General features: G+C 42.1%; 1 protein-coding gene across 3 annotated transcripts in view; it reads left to right on the forward strand.

The window, feature by feature from the left end:
* The window catches only part of TTC17 (tetratricopeptide repeat domain 17), a 123,503-nt gene that overhangs the window by 70,167 nt on the left and 31,163 nt on the right, over positions 1–22,173 (forward strand). For 2 of the 3 annotated variants that reach the window (XM_055423865.2, XM_088843263.1), the window contains exons 17-22: positions 765–935; positions 11,505–11,764; positions 12,280–12,433; positions 16,946–17,066; positions 20,283–20,442; positions 21,373–21,456. In XM_055423865.2, the coding sequence (XP_055279840.2) occupies positions 765–935; positions 11,505–11,764; positions 12,280–12,433; positions 16,946–17,066; positions 20,283–20,442; positions 21,373–21,456 (950 nt within the window). The remainder of the gene's footprint in view (positions 1–764; positions 936–11,504; positions 11,765–12,279; positions 12,434–16,945; positions 17,067–20,282; positions 20,443–21,372; positions 21,457–22,173) is intronic. The other variant, XM_055423867.2, reaches the window with a different exon arrangement.

The following is a 22,173-nucleotide window of genomic DNA, read 5'->3' on the forward strand; positions in this document are numbered from 1 at the left end:
ACACAGTAAAGAATCCACCTGCAAGGCAGAAGACTAGGTTCACTCCCTGGGTCGGATGATCCCCTGGAGAGGGAAATGGCAACCCACTCCAGTATTCTTGCCTGGAGAAGCCCCATGGACAGAGGAGCCTGGCGGGCTACAGTCCATGGGGTTGCAAAGAGTCAGAGACACGACTAAGTGACTGACACTTTCACACATGATCAAAATTTGTTTTCCAAAAGAAAAATAGGCACCCATGTGATCTGACAATCACAAATGTGGCTTCTCTGCCACCACTGTCCCCCTCCAAGCCCTTGGTTTTTAATTTCTCATCCTTTACCTTTTAGTCTTTCACTTTAAGCTGTAACGCAAGAATGGCATACTCTTCTGCTGTAATTCATCTATCTCCAGACTTGTTCAGATACTCATCTGTCATTTCTCACCTTCGAAAGGCAAATGGAAGGAAAACCACTGTTTTTTTTTACGATGTTTCTAACTTTCAGAGAAGTGTTTCACAATCATTCGTTAAGAATGGAAGGAGATCTTGGGACTTCGTTCTTAGAGCTTTTTCCCCAAATACTTCCAGTAGCCTAACAGGTGAAACTTGAACTTAAGTGCAAAATCGTGAATCACAATTATGACCTGGCTTTAAAGGGCACTTTTCTCCTGCTGAAGAAAAATGCAACGCTCACCTTTTTGCTCTTCCTGGTACTTGGGGACCTTGAGCTGTGGGACTACACAAGAGAGGTTTCTAACATGCTCTGTCTGTGTCTCTTGTCATTGAGGTGATTGTCATGTGAAAACCCTGGACAACAGCCATGACAAACAGAAGTATTTTGACAACTCCCAGTCACTGGATGCTGCTGAAGAAGAGCCCTCTGAGGCAGGGACAGAGGAAGACCCTGTGTTCTCTGTTGAGAATTCAGGGAGGGATTCAGATGTCCTTAGACTTGAAAGTAAGTTGCTTTGACCTGAGCTGTGCTTTTGGGGTAGAATCAACTCCCAAGCTTGGAGCTTAACTTAGGCTTTTCTTTCCTCTCAAGCATTTTCTTTCTTTCTTTTAACAGTCACTTACTATACTGTAGAATCGTGAGGGTGACCCCAGGTTGGGAGGCAGAAGACAGGCTATAATGTGAAATTGCTCACTTCTTTTCTCTCCACCTCAGTGTCTTCATTTACTGGAGCCAATTTGATTTATGTACCAGTCTCCTTAATGTCATTAGTCTGTTGAGTAAATCGTCGAAAAAAGAAAGCACATTGTATTTACACTAACCCAGTAAAATTTAAAGATTTGAAATAATGGGCATACCTACCAAGCCCTCTTCTAAAATTCCATTTTATGGTCCCATTTTGAGCTGTGCTGTGCTGAAAAGTTCTTAAGCTGTATCAGTTTGTTTATAATCACCAAAGTCAGTGACTTCCTTTTCGCACTCACCCTGCTCTAACCTCGTCACTGCCTTCGTAAGTGTGCACAGCTCCCCAGTGGGAGCTCCTTCCTTTTCCTCTTGGCTTCTGGGATATCACTTGATCTTGGTTCTCTTCCTGTCCTCAGAATATCCTTTTTCAATTTCATTCACTTATTCGTTACTTTGTCCTTTTTTTTTTTTTTTAACCCAGTATCTTAGCCCTGGTCTTCTTTTCTTAGTCCCCTCTTTGTTATCTCTTGGCCTTTGAGATGCATTGGAGTACACCAGTGTCTCTAAATCCATACTTTGAGCCAAGACACTCTGTGACCCCGGATCTTATTTCTGTCTTTCTAGTGTCCTATCTGGATGTGCCACAGGCACTTCACATATAACATATCTAAAATTGAACTGTCCTCATTTTGTCCTGTTTCGTGAACTGCTTCTGATTGCTGTATTCCTGCTTCCTGTGAATGGCACAGCTCACCCAGTCACCACTATGTCCAGTCAGTCCCTGAGACCTGTTAAACTTCTGTCTCTATCTGTTCCTTCTGTCACTATCTGCATTCCGACTCTTCGCTTGTGTCTGGGCTGTTAACAGTAGCTTCATGATTGGCCCCCTGTATCTAGTCCTTTCGGAGAAGGCAATGGCAAGCCACTCCAGTACTCTTGCCTAGAAAATCCCATGGACAGAGGAGCCTGGTGGGCTACAGTCCATGGGGTCGCTACTAGTCAGACAAGACTGAGCAACTTCACTTTCACTTTTCACTTTCACACGTTGGAGAAGGAAATGGCAACCCACTCCAGTGTTCTTGCCTGGAGAATCCCAGGGATGGCAGAGCCTAGTGGGCTGCCGTCCATGGGGTCGCACAGAGTCGGACACGACTGAAGCGACTTAGCAGCAGCAGCATCTAGTCCTTTCCTTCAGTCATGTATGGAGAGAGAGAGGCGGGTGGGCGTGTGTGTGAGAGAGAGTGCGTATAATTGGTATACAGTTTAAAAAGCGGAAATAACCTGTTACCAACTTCTTGTGTCCAAGGAGTGGTTTCTAAAATCAGACCTGATCTGGTAAGTTGCCTGTGCTTAAAATTTTCTGTGGTTCTCTATTATCTATAGTTCTGTGCAGTCGCTCAGTCGTGTCTGACTCTTTGCGACCCCATGGACCGTAGCCTGCCAGGCTCCTCTGTCCATGGAATGCAAGGGCATTAGAGTGGATAGCTGTTCCCTTCTCCAGAGTATCTTCCCAACCCAGGGATCGAGCCCAGGTCTCCCACATTGCAGGCAGATTCTTTACCAGCTGAGCCACCAGGGAAGCCCACCTGTTACCTATAGGAAGAATCCAGATGTCTTAAGGTGGGATATGATGCAGTTTGGCCCCTGATTCTGTCTCCAGCTGTACTGTCAACTGGTGCTCTACACAGCGGGGAATGCAAACCTTTCCCTGTCTCCCTCACAGGCCATGCTGCTTTGAGCCCCTGTTCCTTTGCAGAGGCTGGGAAGGGCCCCTGTACCCACTACTTTTTATAGACAACCCCTGTGCATCTCCAAGTTCAGCTCAAATGTTTTCTCTGTGAAGCATTCACAAAGGTCACCAAGAGTTCAGTTGCTTCATTTGCTGTCTTGTTCCTACTTTTTGTCAAGGCCCATTTTTTATAGTGTTAAATGCTTGTACGACTTATGTTCCATCAGACAATGAGCTTCTTATATATTGTGTCCTGTGTAACTTTATATTCCTGTGTACAGTAAATGTTTGTTAGAGAAGTGAAATGTGGCCTTTGCCTTGCTGCATAGATTTTATGGACATATCTAGCAATTAAAAAATCTTATGTTTCCTTCTAAGTGGTATATTATATAGCTTCCCTGGTGGCTCAGAGGTTAAAGCGTCTGCCTCCAATGCGGGAGACCCGGGTTCGATCCCTGGGTCGGGAAGATCCCCTGGAGAAGGAAACGGTAACCCACTCCAGTATTCTTGCCTGGAGAATCCCATGTACGGAGAAGCCTGGTAGGCTACAGTCCACGGGGTTGCAAAGAGTCGGACACGACTGAGCGACGGAACAGAACAGGAACAGAAGAGAAAGAAGCAAGCTAGACCTCAAAGGGGGATGTTGCGACCTTCACTTTTGTAGGTTTAGAAAATTAGTTTCGTCTCTTCTACCAGGAATCGTGGGACTTTAAGGAAATTAATTTCCCATTTACCTACTCAGAAGAGACTGACTGAAACCAGATGGCCACTTTGTTCATTCACAGTGGGGCTATACCTCTCTGGTGCCCAGGAGCCTCGTGTCTCTCTGGCATCAGGTACCCACACAACCACAAGAACATCATGAGATTGTTTGACAGACTCAGAATCAACAAAAATGAAAGTGAGTGGTGATAAAGGGGTGTTTTTCAGCTTACAGAAACTGACCGTGTTCCAGTATGACTCCTTAATGACTCTAATAATCTTGACCTCCAAACTGGGATCTTTTCCGAGGGCGGTTCAGAGTAAAACCCCACCAGAGTCTTACTGTGTGTCGCTTCATTTTCTGAATGCATCCTCGCTTGAGGCAGGTGACCTAGTGTTTAAGTTTCTTTAGTTCCGTTTCCCCCATAGCTCCTTCCCATCCCCCGTGCTTGGGACACTGTGTGGCTGCCCTGACTCGAGCTAGGTGTCTGCCAGGTCCCTTTAGCACTCTGCACACTGTCTCTTAGGGAGCATTGCTAACGTAATTATAGTATGGTGATGATTCTTACTAGTTTTACTCTTAGATACTAACGTTTTTTGTTTTTCTAAAAAACCATGTCTGAATTCTGGGAGTACATTCTTCTTTTCTCTAGATACTGACAAGTCCACAGGGACCACAGTCGTGGTATAAGTTACCACCTTCATACCAGCAAGCTTCCCATAGTGTGGTTAGGAGAAAGTTCTATATTTTAAATAGTGCGGTATAGTAAAAGTCAAGCATAGACGTTAAAAGTCTTTTTAAAACTCTGTTTTTGGAGGAAAATAAATACAAAGAGTTAAGCCCTCTCCAGTAACCATAAATTATTATGATAGTTACTGCCTTTTTGTGATACTTTATAATTTACAAAGTGTTATATGTTACGTATTAACTTTCTGAAATAGGTATTACTAGCTCATCTTGTGGGTGAGAAAATTGAGACTCAGAGAAGTTAGGTACCTTGCCTAACATCTTTAGTAGGTGGTGTATAACTAAAACTCATTCTTGGGCCTTCAGCTTTCATACCTTTGTCATTTGCCTGTGGTTCTCAGACATATGGGTTTGGTAGATTCGAACTTTATTTTTTAATTTGTAAGGTCATTTTTAAGGAAAACTAGCATTTGCTGTTGCCATTATTTTATATATATATATAAACATTTTAATGTCAAAAAAGTACAAAGACAATGTTAGAATAAAGATAGCCTTCCTCAGAAATGTACAGTTGGCAACTTTACACCAACAAATGTGTATCTGGACATAAGTGTGTGTGTGTATATATACTGTAACTTTAGATATATTTTCTTTGTTATTATTTTTTTATTGATTATTTTTTTTATCTAACCATGCCAAACAGCATGTGGGATCTTAGTTTTCTGACCAGACCTCGAAGCTGTGCCCTCTGCAGTGGAAGTATAAAGTCCTAACCACTGGACCGCCAGGGAAGTCCCATATATGTTGTGTTTTGTTTCTCATTTTGCTAAGGATTGGTAAAAATTGTGTCACTGATTAACCTTTGCAAAACCATTGCTTTAATACCTCATTATCTAGTCCGAACCCCTTCCCCGGAAACCTTATTTGTAGGTTTTGTAGTCGGAGATTTTGTTATCATGTCTGCCATCTACTAGCTGTTAAATCTTGGGCAAGTTACTTAATCTTGCTGAGCCTTCCTTATCTCATTAATTTAAAAATAAACCAGAAGGGAAAGGGGGGAAGCAAGCTTCAGAGTGCTCATGAATATTTAAATGAAATAACTTTGGGGGAAACATTTGTACCAAGTACTCACGTGGAACTCAGTAAATGTTCATTTCTGGAAACACAGGCATTCCTGTGTTTCTACTGCTTCCTGACTTAGAGGCTAGTTGTGAGCCAAAGTCCTCACAAGTCCATACATTATCTGCTCAGTTTTAACATCAGGAAAGGGAGCCCTGACGTATTTGCCCAAGAGTTATTAACAGGAACAGTTCCCTACTTGCTTTTCTAGATTGTCTTCTCCAAATTCTGTCTTCTTCTCACTATCCTAACCCAGCTAACAGAAGGACAAGGATCACTTGTGCAAATGAATAGTCACTATTGTTTTCTTCTCAGAAGTGAATCGCTTCTCTCCCTATCTTGGTCTCAGTGATTGAATCCAAGCCTTTTGTGCTTTCTCATTGCTCAATTTCTGATTACTGTTTTGAAATTTTATGCTTTTGTTTATGCATTAAATTCTAAGTCCACAGCTTTATCCTGACTTCAAAAAAGAGATCACTGCCTTTTTTCAATTGAAGTGTAGTTGCTGTACAGTATCATGTTATAGATGTATAATATCATGATTCTCAATTTTTAAAGGCTTTCCTCCATTTGTAGTTGTTATAAAATATTGGTTACATTCTCCACGTTGTAGTGTATCTTTGAAGCTTATTCTATACCTGTGGCTCAGTAGTCCAGCACAGGAGACATGGGTTCAATTCCTGGGTCGGGAAGATCCCCTGGAGAAGGAAATGGCAACCAACTCCAGTATTCTTGCCTGGAGAATCCCATGGACAGTGGAGCCTGGCGGACTACAGTCCAGGGGGTCACAAAAAAATCAACACAACCTAGTGACTAAACAGCATAACAGCTCATAGTTTGTACCTTCTAACCCCCTGCTCCTATATCGCCCCTCCTTCCTCTCCTCTCCCCACAGGTAACGTCTGGTTTGTTCTCTGTATCTGTGAGTCTGTCTTTTTTTTGTTATATTCACTAGTTATACATTTTAAATTCCACAAATAAGTGATATCATACAGTATTTGCCTTTTCTGTCTAACATATCTCACTAAGCATAATGCCCTCCAAGTCCATCTGTGTTGTGCAGAGAAGGCACTGGAACTCAAGACAGAATGGCCCAAGGTCCTGTGGTGGTGGGGTCCTAACTTTGTTTAATTCCAGAGTGTACTTTCCATTTTGTGAGACAAAGGAACATATTCTAAAAGGTAGAATGTGCCTGCTTGCCTTTAGAAGCCACAGTCTCACAGTAAAACCTATGGACATTAATCACGTAAGACTTTCTGGACACGTTTTGATCCAGACTTTGAAGGAAGGACTTTGTCTTGCTGGTCATCTTTTTGAATATGTGATCTTTACCTCTGTTTATTGTTGATCTGTTTCATTTTGCACTTGTCTTTTCAGCTCCGTTCCCTAAAACTCTTCTTGGAACGTGTCTTCCGAGATTATTAATACTGCTTATCAAGCACAGTCGCTTCTTTTAATCACCTTCTGACGGTCCTGTCCCTCTCAGTAGTGTTCCCAGCATTGACTTGCTTCTGCTTCTGCTCCCGGCACGGGCAGCTCGGTCTCTCCCTGGGTAGCCCTTTCCATTTCTGACCATTCATAAGTCTTTCCTAACACAGAGCTAAAACATGACTTCTCATCTCTAGCCCTGCCCTCTGAGGCTAACAGACTCTGTTACCCTAAAGTCGTGCTTCTGAGATGTTTGAAGATGGTTATTGTTCCTGTCTACCAGCCCCCACCCCACGTTTCTGCTCCCTTTCGCTAAATGTCCTCATTTCCTTCTCGCTTCTCTTTATTATAGCTTTTAGTCCCTTCACTATCCTTGAAGTACTCTCTCTGGAATTTTTAAAAAATCTTTGTAGCAAAATATTTTCAAAGTCTGATCATGTGTGTCTGCGGTATGTCAGCTGCTCGTCCTGCTACAGGATCACCCTTGATTTTCTCAGTCCTACCCGACTTGACATGGTTTTAAGGACTTTAACCAAGTCCCTTTTCTGTGAATGTGCTCCACTTTGAAAGTCCCTTCCACCGTGGTGCCCAGACCATGAATTTCCAAATTTCCAGTTGTGTCTGCAGTGTTGCAAAATTCTAGTGGGCTTTTTTTTTTCCTTATAATCAGAACTACATACGCTTCTCTCTGTTTCTCAGCACTCCTCCTGTCCCTGAGCCTTGGGCCAGATTACCTCACGGGGCTCAGACTCAGCTGTGAGTTTCCCCAGTACCCTGAGATGTAATTCATCCCAGTGAGAAAAGCGTGAACCTCTCTGTGGGTGAGCCTCACTGGGTGCTCACCGTCTCTTCACTTCACAATATGTATTCTCCTTTTTCCAGTTTGGAAAATGGTACATGTTGAAGACAGAGAAAAAAACAAGAATCTCCATCTCTGTTTCCACTTTACCTCACAGCATCTGGCCTGCAAGCAGCAAGCCTAACACTTACTTTTTTCTTCTTGTTGTTCAGTCACTAAATCATGTCTGACTCTTTGTGACCCCACAGATTGCAGCACACCAGGCTTCCCTGTGCTTCACTGTCTCCCGGAGTTTGCTCAACCTGCTGAGATTCCTCTGCCGTCCAGACCTCTTTCCGCCTGAATTCTGTATTTGCAACTGCTTATTGGACAGTGTCCGGAGATGTGTCCATCCTTCTGGCCTAGACCATAGCTCCATGGGTTGTTATATTCTGAGCCCTCAGCACATTGTTAAGCACGTAACAACAAATATTTAAACGAAGTAATAAATAAGCGCCTGAAATCCCAACACTATCCTGTTGTCCTGTCCCTGTGCCATCGACTTTGCAAATAGCATTACAGTTACACATTCACAGATTCTAAAACTTCACATAGTATAATAAAAAGCTCCCTGTTTCACATCAGACTTTAAAATCTCAAGGTCATCTTTGGATTTATTCTATTTCCCATTATATCCACACAATTACCAAATTCTGTTAATTTTTCTTCACTGAAATTTCCCCCTACCTCTTTCCCTTCCCTTTGAAAGATTTCCCCTTTATCCCCAGCCTAAGTCCGTTTCTCTTTATGTGCCACTTAGAGAGACTGTTGAAACACCTTTCTGTTTGTCCTGTGTCTTCCTTCTGTCCTCCACCCCCTAATTCCTGAGACACCAATGGATTTACTGATCTAACCTTTATAACTCTTTTGCCTGTCACCTTGTTATTCTTTGCTCAACAAACTAGAGGCTCCCTTTCCAATGATCTTCTTCCAGACTTTCCCAGACACTCAATGTCACCCACCTCCGTGAGTATCCTATTTGCTGATGTACTCTATGTAAATGTTTTGTTCTAGTTGATTTGAAAGTAGTAGTGCCCTCACGTACACCTTCCTTACACCTGTGTGTGTGTGTGAGAATGGGTACGCATGCCTGCTTCTTTAGTTTCATCTGGGCATGTCCTCCCTGGACCTCTATTCTGTCTAAATCCTGCCTCAGGCAGTCGACTTTCCTGTGAAAAAGCATTTCGTGACTACATTCGATTATGCTTTTCCTTTAGGGAAAAAATGTTTCAATGTAATTGTTCTCTCATTGTTTATAGTTTTATGTCTCCAAATTGATTATATTTAATTAGGATCAGATTCTTTTTGCTCCCAAATACGTAGCACAGAGACAGGCATGCAGTAGGGCCTAAAATGATAAAGGTTGGTCTGCTTTTTGCTAAGGCGTCGCACCTTTATGATCTCCCCGTTTCTCACCTTTATTTAGTGTTGTTCTTTAGGAACTGCTGTCACCCCAACCCCAGCAGCTTTGAAAAGGCCGAATGGCTGCCAGCAGCAGAAGCGTGCAACTAGTTATCAGTTGAATACTGATTTCCACCAGTGAAAGGCCTTTTCCCTAGGAACTTTTTAATGATATATATTACCATATGGTAAGGGCATAGGGAAGTATTAAATCTTTGGGACCTGGGCTTACAGAACTTTTTGCACCTAAACAACATGAATGCTTTCTAAATAGTAGTAGTTTTTGAGTGGAAATAAGGCTTCCACATACAGCATCCATTTGCAGCTCTAACTATGCACTGGGGAATTAGTTATGTGCTGTCTTCCTTTGACCGAAAGCCACTTGTTTAAACCTGTATTTTTGGTCATGGTCAAATCTATCAAAAGTTCTTTTCTGTCCCAGAACCAGTTGCAGGGAATCCCTTGGTAGCCAGAGAAGGAAGGAACGGAAGCTAAAATAACATGAGGAGGACTTGGAGACAACGCTGTTGCTACAAGTCAGCTGCCGGGCAATTCTAATTAAGTTCCTATTGGAATCCCTATAGCAGTCCTTTGCTGCTGCTTTCCTGGCTTAAGTACTAAGAAGTTTGTGAATCATATAGCGTATCAGACGCTATGCTAAACACATGGTGCCTGCCTTTCCATTGCTTGCCTATCATCTAGGTGGGCAGTACTTGAACACATGACAAATTTACAGCAGAACAAGGCAAAAGTAGGAACAACAGATCCTCAAGAAACCCACAAATTATTCCTGAGTTCCCATTAATTGTTTCTGTAGCTGTTTGCGCCTGCTGTGTGCCAGGAGCAGTGGTGGACATTTGGAATATAGTGACAAACACGATAGAAGCTAAAACTTAGAACTCTTTGTCAAACCCATGTTTATACTACTGACTGCGTAATTTTGGCAAGTAACCATTCTTATCTAAACATCCTAAAGGAAAAGACTTTGCCAACCCCTGTTTGACTTTATGCTGTTTCAGAACGTTAATGGTAATAAGCAACAGAAACTATCATATTGGTTCAGAAAACTTAAAGTTACTTGAAAGGACAGCAATAGGTTTTATAGTCACTTGTTAACAAACGGAAGAGCCGTATAGCTTTTCAAAGAAAGAAATGACAGAGGTCTCTAGCGGTGCTCCTCAGCTTGGCAACAGCCCTGCCCACCTTCCCACTTGCTGTTCCGGAAAGTGGAGTGGGAGACAGGGATGCCACTGGAGAGCTGAGAGTGACACTGCAGACCTTCTGTGAGACGGGCTCAGAGCTTTAGGTTGTTTTTAGTAATGGGGGTCAGCCTGCTTTCTCAGCCTTCTCAGAGACTGACACTGCGTTTCTGAGACGGGTTACTCACTGTGGTCTTAGGTCTGTTGATACTGTTGTGAGATTCCTGACCTTGGCCTTATGAATGCCATGTTCTAAATTACTGAAAAGCCAGATTACCAGTTGAAGATTATTGGGGTACTGGCATAACATAGACTGTCAATGTGTGAGCCATCAACCCCAAGCTCTCAGGTTCTCCACTGGGTACATATCATAGAAGGAAGCGTTCCATTTTGTTATTTGGTTTTGTACCCTGTATACTTCTTAGGAGTAGAGAGAACTTTCACAGAACACAGTGTAAGAGTCAGCCATTTATTCAAAATAGCAGAAGTTAAGTAGTAAAGAATTTTTTTTTTAAGGGAAAGCATTCTGTAAAGAAACTCAGACTAATTTTGCCCTAAGCTTTCTTTCTAGTTAGGCATAGAGGGGAGCTTGTAAAGTTGTGTAACCTACAGTGTATAATAATGGAAGCATACTGACTGCTCAGGAGAGAGAATTTTTACTAGGTCATTGCACTGAGAAACATCCATGGGAGTCTTTACATAAGAAACATTAGCAGTATAATAAATATCTTGATAACCATTTTAGGGAAAAATTACACTGGCAAATTGTTATATCTTATATTAGCCATTAGTGAAAATGAAAGCCTTCATGTGGAATTAGGATAATTTTCCACTAAACAAATCATTGTCCAGTTAAGGTAATTAGGCTGTATGGTCTTAACAACTATATTTCATATGCCATTTGAATAAAGCTTGAAGAATCCTATATATTAAATATCATAGTAAACTCCATCTTTGCCATCTATGTCTTATATCTAGAGCAAGTGGGTCCTTTCCCCCCACAAAATGCACATAAAATAGCCATCTTCATGCTCACTAGTGACGGTCTGTGACTGCCTACCATCTAGCTTCTGCCATTGTTCTCAATCCAGTTTTTTATAAAAGCTGGATGACAAAAATGATTATATTATGAATTCTGAAGATGTTGAATGGTATTTTTATGAAGATGGACTTCAGAAGTGCCTCTAAGCAGAGCCGAAACTTTTCTCAGAAAGCAACGTTGGAGTCACTCAAGTACTTGAATGACTGAGTAACTTTTAACAACATGCTGGCACTTGAATTTCAGGTACAGTGGTTGAGGAAAGCAATGGTTCTGATGAGATGGAGAATTCAGATGAAACAAAAATGTCAGAAGAGATATTGGCCTTGGTGGATGAATTTCAACAGGCGTGGCCCCTGGAAGGCTTTGGAGGTGCACTGGAGATGAAGGGGCGGCGTCTGGACTTGCAGGGCATACGGGTCCTGAAGAAAGGCCCCCAGGATGGCGTGGCCAGAAGCTCTTGCTATGGAGACTGCAGAAGTGAAGATGATGAAGCGACAGAATGGGTAAGAGTTTCAGCTCAGCTCTTACCGGTTTGTAGCCCAGGTCCCTGAGAGTGGCTGGGGGCAGTGCTGCTGGTTTGCCAAGTGCAGTCTGTTGGGTGTGTGGCACTCGACTCCGCGCCCTAGTCAGCCTTCACGTGAGAACTGGACTGCTGGAAGCACGTCATGTGCCTTAGGTATTGCTGGCTTTTAGAGGAAATGGGTGTGAAGCCACGCTCAAAGCCTGCAGGCTCGGAACAGCCCAGTTCAAACATCTTAAGTTTTAGTTTCCTTGGTATCCTTTAAGGCTAGGTTATTTTGTTTATTTCACTAAACATTTTTCATCTAGACCTTTAAGAATTAAACTGAAGGAAAGAACTCTTGCACAGGACTGGTTGTTATTTTTGTTTTTTAATTGGAGGATAATTGCTTTACAGTGTTGTGTTAGGACTGGTTATTCTTAAAGTCACCAGTACTGACAGCCACAGGCAGACATGAAAATTGATCTCATTTGTCCCTAACATGTTTTCCTTTCCCAGATCACATTCCAGGTCAAACGTGTAAAGAAACCCAAAGGAGATCCTAAGAAAACTTCTGGGAAAAAGGTAGAATCAAGTCAGACAGAAAATGTACATCGCAACCAAGGAAACCTGGAGATCACTGGCCCAAAGGTGGCATCTCCTGGGCCACAAGGTAGATTGGGATGTTCAACATGCCAGTTTCTTCTTTCAGATTTCGCTGTTTCAGTTCTCACAAAGGATGTGTTGGTGACTGCAAGTAGATCACGTGAGAAGGTAATTGAGCCAAGTGAACAGGAAGCCAGTCACTGGTATAAAAAGTTTGTTTTAAACATTTATTTGGCTCATGTTCTTACCATCTTGAACTTAAATATGCTATTAATTCTTAACTTGACAGCTGAGTTTAATATATAAAAAAAACTATGGGTTTGAGACAGATTCCGTGGGTTCAGACACCAGTTTTGCTATTTAGTTCCTTTGCCTCATTTTTCTTATCTATAAAATGGGGATAATTGCATCTGTCTTATAGAATGGTTGTGTGTATTCTATAAGGTTATACATGTAAAGTGCTTTAAATGAACTGAACACATAGGGCTCAATAAATACTATCTAGTAATTTGTTATGTGTTAGATAGCTCTTTAAGTATTAGATAATGCTTTGGAACTACTCCCCAGGGAAAAAAAATGCATTTACATCAAAATTTGGCATGTAGTTTTAGGGTTCATGGTTATCCCAAAGTCTGTCTTTGGACTTCAGGTTCAGGGCCATGGCCATGAGGCCAGTTGACTTTCTTTTCCAGCAGTGAAGCAGTGGTGATAGAATTTCTTTAAAAAAAAAAAGAAAATTCTCTTTAATTTTTTTTTCTCCTTTTTTAAAAGGATATTTTCACTGTGTTAGATTTAACAATTCAAGATAACTTCATGAAAATGTGTCTAATTTGAATTGTATTTACCAAAGCTGAAAGCAGAGAACACAAAATATAAGGAATGAGGTAATCTTAGCTAAATCTCAGAATGATCTGTGACTCGACAAAAATACTAAGGACACCAAAAAGGACATTTTGTCATGACTGGAGTTGAAATATAAAGTAGTTTTACTGTTTAAGGAAGATAGCATGTGTTAGCAGATTATGGGAAGAAAGTGGCAGTTGCTCTAATAAGTCTGTCTGCAGTAGCAAGGAAGAAGATGTTCAAACTATAAAACATCAGTCATAGCACTGAAACTTGCCATGGTTTAAATAGTAAATGTAATAAATACATTAAAGAGGAAAATTTAAATGGATAGTTATATACTTTTAAGGTGAAAAAGGACTTTCTAAAGCACAGGGAAAAAGAAAAAAGTAATTCTGACATCAGAAAACACTACAGAATAGACAAAGAATTGAAACAGTATTTTTTGCAGAATATTTATATATTTTTACAGAATACATGATAAACAGAGGATATCGGTGTCATTTAAAGAGCACCTCCAAATCAATAGAAAAAATACAGCGTTTCAGTAAAATATGTGCACAGTGCATAGGCAGTTCACCAAATACACATAACACACACACACACACACACACGTGGCTGCTCAGCGTTGTGAAATGTTTAGCCTCTCGAGCAGTCGAGGAAATGCAGACACAAAATGTAACATGCCATTTCTGCTTGTCAGATTGTCTTTGTGTAATACACAGTGAGATTTAATAAAATAAATTTTGGGATAGTTTGACTAGATACATCAGAAAATTTTTAAATATACCAACAGCTCTACTAGTAATTCCCTAAATAATCTTATAAGTACAACAGATAGACGTAGAAAGATACTGATCATCATGCTGCTTATCATAATTGAAAAATACCTAAATGATGACAGTTGCCTAAATGAACTACAGCGTGCTCTTGCCCTGTACTGTGCAACCAAGATGCATGTAATTTACTAAGTGAAAAAGCACTTTATAAAGTAGCATATATAGAAGACACCTCAATTTTACACTGAAAGTGAAGTGAAGTGAAGGTGCTCAGTCGTGTCCGACTCTCTGCGAGCCCGTGGACTGTAGCCTACCAGGCTTCTCCATCCATGGGATTCTCCAGGCAAGAATACTGGAGTGGGTTACCATTTCCTTCTCCAGGGGATCTTCCCAAACCAGGGATCAAACCCAGGTCTCCCACATTGGAGGCAGATGCTTTAACCGCTGAGCCACCGGGGAAGCCCCAATTTTACACTAAAATGTCATTAATGATCGTCTCTGGGTGCTAATAGGGCTACAGGTGATTTTCATTTTCTGTTTTTTTCCATTTTTTAAATTTCTTAAAAGAAGCCTATATTACTTTTACAAACAAAAACTAAAAATTTATTGTAAAAGTGAAAATTAAAGCTCAATATAAGTGAAAATTAAAGCTCAGTATGGTCGAGAGGATAGGCGAGCACTTAGGCAATTTTAAGTGGATTCAAATAGGTGGGGCTGGGTAGGGCACTGAATATACTTGCAAATGAGATCATAAAACTTTACTTGCACTCATCTCCAAAGCTCTATAGCATGGAAGAGGTAAGAGAAGACTGGAGAGGTTCAGTATCCCAGTTTTCAACCAAGTGTAGATTCTGTCCACTGCCAAGTGATAAGATTTGTGATAAATCCTGACATAGTGGTAAAGCAGATTATTAAACCAGTCCTTTGTGAGCCCATGGGGGGAGAGTCTCAGAGATCATTAAGGGTCATTGTCGATTTTCTAAGAATTAATAAAACTAATAATGCATAATTGACCCCATTTCCCACTTTGGTGAGGTCTGCTAGACTGGAAGACCAGGGCAGTGCCATGTACATAACATAAGTGGATTGAAGCAGAGCACTCAGCAGACTGTCTTATGACATCCTTGTGAACGGTGTGGCTAGAGATGGGCTTCAAGGCCCCCAGTGCCCGCAGCACGAAGACCACACTTTCCAGGGTGGTGCACAAGACCAGTTACAGCCAGCCTCTGTCTCGCCTTCAGCACAGTCCCTGAACCAGTTGTGCTCTTGACTTACCTCCTCGTCTCCTCACGTGCTCTTCCCTCCACCTGGGATGCACTGCTGCCACCTCGGCGGTGCTGAGATGCCACTCATCCTTAAACTTCAGACTCCAGTGCCATCTTTCCTTGGGACCTTCAGTCTGCGTCAGTTTCTTTCTCCTCTGTACAGCTGTTCTCTGCCTGCACTGTGGCACTTATCCTGTCGTGTTCTAACAATGTATGTTTACCTTCCTCTGTAGGCTGTGAGCTCAAGGGCAGGCCCTTTTATTATTCCTGTCTGTATCCCTAGTGTCTTAATACAGTTCCCAGTCCCATATAATAGCTGCTCAATAAATATGGCATCACTGACTCAATGGACATGCGTTTGAGCAAGCTCCAGGAGATGGTGAAGGACAGGGAAACCTGGCATACTGCAGTCCATGAGGCTGCAAAGAGTCAAACATGACTGAGCAACTGAACAAAAACAAAATAGTTTCCAAGCGAATCTCTTAAACAGAAAGGTAAAATAAGTTTTATTGTGAAATTTATGGTTTAATTCTCTTGTTATTTATTTAAACAGGGTTCATTTGAAACTCTTCCAAACTTTTTTTTCTCTTTTATTAAAATCTAAATCTAAAGCCCTGCCTCTATCTTAAAAGTTTTCTATTGTTGGTAAATTCCTACAGTATAAAAAGAGCTATACATTACCAAAGTTCTCCTTCCTATCCATTCCACTGGAATTTCTTCAGAAGAATCCTTCCCAGATAAGACTTAGTTCTGCTCTTTTCTTGGGGGTTTATCTAAGAGCCTACACCCAAAAGGTGGTACCTTTGAAGGGTGTCAGTAAACAGAGCCGTAAAAGCCCAGGAAAGCTTTAAATAGCATGACTGGTAGCACTCACGTTATAGTCAAACAGACCTGGATCTGAATCGCAGTGCTGCCACCTAGTAGCCAGGTGACCCTGGGCAGGTCACTTGATTTCTCTGAGCCTCCATTTTCTCATTCGAGAAACAAGGATTAAAACCTGCCTCCTGAGGTTACAGATGGAAAGCATTTAGCTCAGCACCTGAACACACACCACAGTAAGTGCACTGGAAATAAATGATAACCTTTTGTTGTCATCATTATTCTGTATCGTACTCCTTTTCTTTACAACAGGGGTTCTCTACCAGGAGTGACTTTGCCCTCCCAGGGAACACTTAATGGTATCTGGAGACACTCTTGGTTGTCATATCTCAGGGAAGGTCCTGCTGACATTGTTGTATAGAGGCTGGGGATGCTGTGAGACATCCTCCAGGGCACAGGGTAATGCTCACAGCGTCAGTAGTGCCACGTTAAGAAACCTGCTTTAGACACGCACGCTTCTCCTGACTTAGAGTTGTCTTTATAGAATGAAAATGTAGAAAGGTGAAAATTAAGTTTGGTAAAATGTTAACAGTATAGAGTATTTTAACCCGCATCTCAATCCGGTGAAGGACTCGTTCATTTTTACTTCATCATCTTATCTTTGAAAACAAGGCTTTCCTCCATGATGACAGTTACTCCCATCGCTGTGAATGACAAGACTCTTGTTCTGTCAGTGGTAGAAATTCTAGACTAGAAAGATGACTGGCAGCTCCGATACACCAGTCTGAGTGAAGTAACCACCAGGGCCTGAGATACTGTATGTGTCTTTGGGTCTTTGCCATTGTGTTGACAGATGATGTACTTTCCTTCCAGGAAAAAAGCGTGACTACCAAAGTCTGGGGTGGCCCAGCCCGGACGAGTGCCTCAAGCTCCGCTGGGTAGAGCTGACAGCCATCGTGAGTACCTGGCTTGCAGTTTCTTCAAAAAACATTGAGTGAGTATCTTAAAGCTCTTCCTTTTTCATGGCATTTGTGTACCAGTGATCCCACTGGGCCCCAGCTGACTTTAGGGATGCCCTTCTTTGTGAGCAGCTACCAGAGTCATCCTTCCTGGGGTTGGTGGTTCAGAGGATACCTCGGATGGACTCAGCTCATGGTCCTGATACAGTCTGTGTGCCCTCTTCTCTGTGCCTTCTCCCATACGTTCTAATGGATCACAGTAGACTGTGGAAGATTCTGAAAGAGATGGGAATACCAGACCACCTGACCTGCCTCTTGAGAAACCTGTGTGCAGGTCAGGAAGCAACAGTTAGAACTGGACATGGAACAACAGACTGGTTCCAAATAGGAAAAGGAGTACGTCAAGGCTGTATATTGTCACCCTGCTTATTTAACTTATATGCAAAGTACATCATGAGGAACGCTGGGCTGGAAGAAGCACAAGCTGGAATCAAGATTGCCGGGAGAAATAACAATAACCTCAGATATGCAGATGACACCACCCTTACGGCAGAAAGTGAAGAGGAACTCAAAAGTCCCTTGATGAAAGTGAAAAAAGAGAGTGAAAAAGGTTGGCTTGAAGCTCAGCATTCAGAAAACAAAGATCATGGCATCTGGTCCCATCACTTCATGGGAAATAGATGGGGAAACAGTGGAAACAGTGTCAGACTTTATTGTTTTGGGCTCCAAAATCACTGTGGATGCTGATTGCAGCCAGGAAATTAAAAGACGCTTACTCCTTGGAAGGAAAGTTATGACCAACCTAGATAGTATATTAAAAAGCAGAGACATTACTTTGCCAACCAAGGTCCATCTAGTCAAGGCTATGGTTTTTCCAGTGGTCATGTATGGATGTGAGAGTTGGACTGTGAAGAAAGCTGATCGCTGAAGAATCGATGCTTTTGAACTGTGGTGCTGGAGAAGACTCTTGAGAGTCCCTTGGACTGTAAGGAGATCCAACCAGTCCATTTTAAAGGAGATCAGTCCTGGGTGTTCATTGGAAGGACTGATGCTAAAACTGAAACTGCAATACTTTGGCCACCTCATGCGACGAGTTGACTCACTGGAAAAGACTGATGCTGGGATGGGTTGGGGGCGGGAGGAGAAGGGGACGACAGAGAATGAGATGGCTGGATGGCATCACCGACTCAATGGACATGGGTTTGAGTGAACTCCGGGAGTTGGCGTTGAACACAGGGAGGCCTGGCGTGCTGTGATTCATGGGGTCGCAAAGAGTCGGACACGAGTGAGCGACTGAACTGAACTGAACTGAGTCACAGATGACTTAGTTTAAATTAAAGACTGGATCTCTCTCCATTAAAGCACAAAACCTCACTGACATCGTGTGCTTGAAAAGGGAGTCAGAGCAAATCCACATCTGTGAGCACCTACCAAGACACAAGCAGGCGAGGTTGCCTCTCTGGTAACTGCTTTTTCCTCCCTGGATGCTCATTCTCTTTTGTTGGTTCCCTTTTTTTTTTACCTTTTAAGCATTACAGTTCCCCAAGATTTACCACTGCTGCTGCTGCTGCTAAGTCACTTACTCGTGTCCGATTCTGTGTGACCCCATAGACGGAAGCCCACCAGGCGAGTGGGTTGCCATTTCCTTCTCCAATTATTTTAAAATCATTCCTAGTCAGAGTCCAAAAATTCTGTCACTGATAGGCTAACAACTCCCAAATGTGAATCTCCAGACCAGACCTTTCTTCAAATCCCTGAAGTCATCTCTCCAGTTGGCCTCTCTACCTAGATCTCTCTCCAGCACCTCAAACTCAGGAAAACTAAACTCATCATTTTCTTGTCCATTCTCCTTTCCCCAAAAAAATCTTTGTTCTGTTTGTTTTCTGTTTGTTGTTCTTAGTAAATAGCTCCCAGAGGTGCTTAGACCAGAAACCTAGGAGTTGTCCTTACCCTCCAATCCAATCTGTTACCAGTTCTTGTCACTCTTACCCTTTGAGTGTTTTTCAGGACTGCTTGCTTTTCTTCATCCCTGCTTTATTCATTCCTGCATCTCCTCAATCCATTCTCTCCGTAGTACTCAGAATTGTTCCTTAGAAGTCAAATAGTTCTTAAAGTGCTCTAACAACGTGTAAATATTGCTGTTTACAATGGCCCACAGAGCCCTTCCTGATCCGCTCCCCCACGTGCCTTTCCATCTTCAGCTCTGCTCCAGGCCTTCACATGTGGTGCTGCCTTTGCCTGTGGTGCTGTTCTCAGCATCTTCTCCCTACCTGCGTAATTCATAGTCCTCCTTCTGGGCTTAGCATCTTTCATCCTGAGGAAATCCTTCATGAACGACCTCCCTCCTCCATCAGCACAGAGGAAGTGTACACCCCCCCTAGGAAACTGACACTGTACTGTGTTTTTATCTCTTATAACTCATCACATCTGTAATAACTGACCATCACAAGACAGCAAGCATCATAACAGTGGGAACTGGGCATGTTTTGTTAATTATTATAACTCTGATATCTGACATGTGATGGACTCTGAATAAATAATGGATGTTTGCATATTAATATATGGTCAACTTTTTTAAGTAGCTGGAAGCAAAATTTGCCAGTGTCAAATTGCCACATCAGTATATATGATAGTGTAAAACATTGGGCCAGTATGTAACAGGAAAATGACCACTTTGGAACCATGAAGGGAAATGCTTACATCTTATACGTGGATACAGTGAATAGCTGGATCTGTGTAACATTTACGGTCTAAACTTTAGGGAGCTTTTCCTGTGGGAAAAGTATGCCTCTGTGCATAGAGGGAAAATGAAAGACAGGAACCACTTCTGGTTATTTATCACCGTCTGTACCCTGGAAAAGAAACCCTAGAAGAAAACCTACCTGGTTTAAAACCTCCCTAGTGAGAAAAAGTGGCCAACAGCAGTGAGAAAATCAGACACCTTGATGCGTAGAAAGAAAGCAGCTTGAGAAAAGACTGAGTTCAGGGCTCAGACCCCAACACTGCTGCTCTGACCTTGGGTACAGCCTCTATTCATACATTCAACAAACAGTCATTACCAGGCACTGGAGTCCTTGTACCTAAAAAGTAAGAGAACAGACTAAATAGCTCCTGAACTCTCTTCCATTTTGAGACTCTGTGGTTCCAGACAGTTCTATTTATATATTGCAGTTATGGTCAGCAAATGATTAATACTTTGTCCCCACCCACTTAACTTTTCTATGGCTAAGGTGGTCCTCTCCATTTTCCAGCATCACAGAACACATAGACTTTGCCACTCCAATACAGCAGCCAGCGATGGAGCCTGTTTGCAACGGCAACCTCCCCACGAGCATGCACACCCTGGACCACTTGCAGGGGGTTTCCAACCGAGCCAGCCTCCACTACACGGGTGAGAGCCAGTTAACAGAGGTGAGTGCTCGGCTGTATTCAGCCCGTCTGTAGTTTTTGCCATACAGTTATGATGCAGCTGATAGCGAAAGCACAAGTAGCCAGGCCAGGTTTTTTTGCCTTTTTCAGATGGCTGTTGTCTAGATGGCTTTAGGACAAATCTGATTTCTTTCAGGCCCTGTGACTGAACGTATGCTTTTTTTATGAACAGGAAATTATAATTCTGATTCATTCCTCCAGATGGGTAGCATTCTGCTTGTCATTGGACAGAGGCTCTTTGTAAGAAATATTTGGGACAGTTAACTCTCCTGTTGACATTCTTAAGAAGGGAGGGAAGGAGGGCAGACCCAGCATATATCTAGCAAAGAGTGTCCATAGAAGAATAATCAGAAAACATGCCACAAATATCCAACAGTAGAGGATGTGTTAAATAAGTTTTGGTGTAGATATAAGCTAGTATACAATAAGAGCCATTAAGAAAGATGTATGAGAAATATATTTATTGACATGAAGAAATTTTTTGACTATCTTGTGTGAAAATGTAGTAGGTGATAGTTTACAGTGTGATCCCATAGTATACAGTCTGTGCAAGTAATGATATATGTGTACATAGAAAAATATCTGAACGATGCACAAGAAATACTAACAGTGGTTGTGTCTGGGTGAAACAATTACAAGTGCCTTTTGTTTTCTTTATGTACTCTACTGTTTGTAATGCTGTAACGAATGTGTTTTACTTGCCTATAACCTTTGTTAAGTGAGAGAGGGCTAAGGGGATGGTGATAGCCTTCAGTGAGTCTTCCACAAAATGCCTTACCCACAGGCCCACAGCAGGCACCCCCAGAGATACGGTCTGCACCCGCGGTACAGTGTCCAGCTCAGTGTCAGCAGCGTCGTCAGACCTTACCTCGTTTTCGTTCCTCTCATCTGTCATCTCCCTCCCTGTACCAGGTATTGCAGAATCTTGGCAAAGACCAGTATCCACAACAGTCACTTGAACAAATTGGCACCCGAATTGCCAAAGTTTTGGAAAAGGTAAGTCACTCTGTAGGAAAACTGTAAACTGTTACCCACTTTCTAACTTTTCCAGATTATTTGCCATTAACTGGCCCTCACCTCTTCGGTTAGTTATTTAGCACTTGGTAACTGAAAGGATGACATGAAATAACCCCACGCAGAATATTTTAATCATTTTTCTGTGACTTTTTCCATTACGTGGTTACTATTCTTTTTTGCTGCTTTGTTTACTTTCTGTGCTTAAATTTATGTGGTCAGTTCTTTCACTTTTAGTCTACCATGGATAGATTCAGGTGATGCTACTAAGAACTTTGGAATCCAGGTATCAGAAATAAGTCAAAGGTTCATCTTCTGGTGATAAAGAATATTTGGTAGTTTGGATCATGGGTGGGAACCATATCTTGAAATATCTTTTTTCTGAAGTCATGAAACAATATTTGCAAAACTTTGTTTCCTTACTTTATGGTTAAGAATCTGTCCACTTATTATATGATATTGAAGAGGTGATATAACAGTGATTAAAAGAGTCTACTCAGCTTCCAGTATGACCGTGGCAGTATGGTAGAGACGGGTAATCACATCAGTTTAAAGGAGAAGAAGTGCACTCAGCTGTCACTGCTCCATGGCAGTTCTGAAATTCACAGGGCCAGTTGTCACCAGTTCCCCCAGTTCAGGGTAGGAAACGCTCCCTGATCAGGGCCTGTTTTGGTTCCCTGGTGGTGGTTTCCTGTTCTG

This window comes from Moschus berezovskii, chromosome 14 (genome assembly GCF_049115385.1).
Source record: "Moschus berezovskii isolate FMDL1 chromosome 14, NW_MosBer_1.0, whole genome shotgun sequence".
In the NCBI taxonomy this organism is placed as follows: Eukaryota; Metazoa; Chordata; class Mammalia; order Artiodactyla; family Moschidae; genus Moschus; species Moschus berezovskii.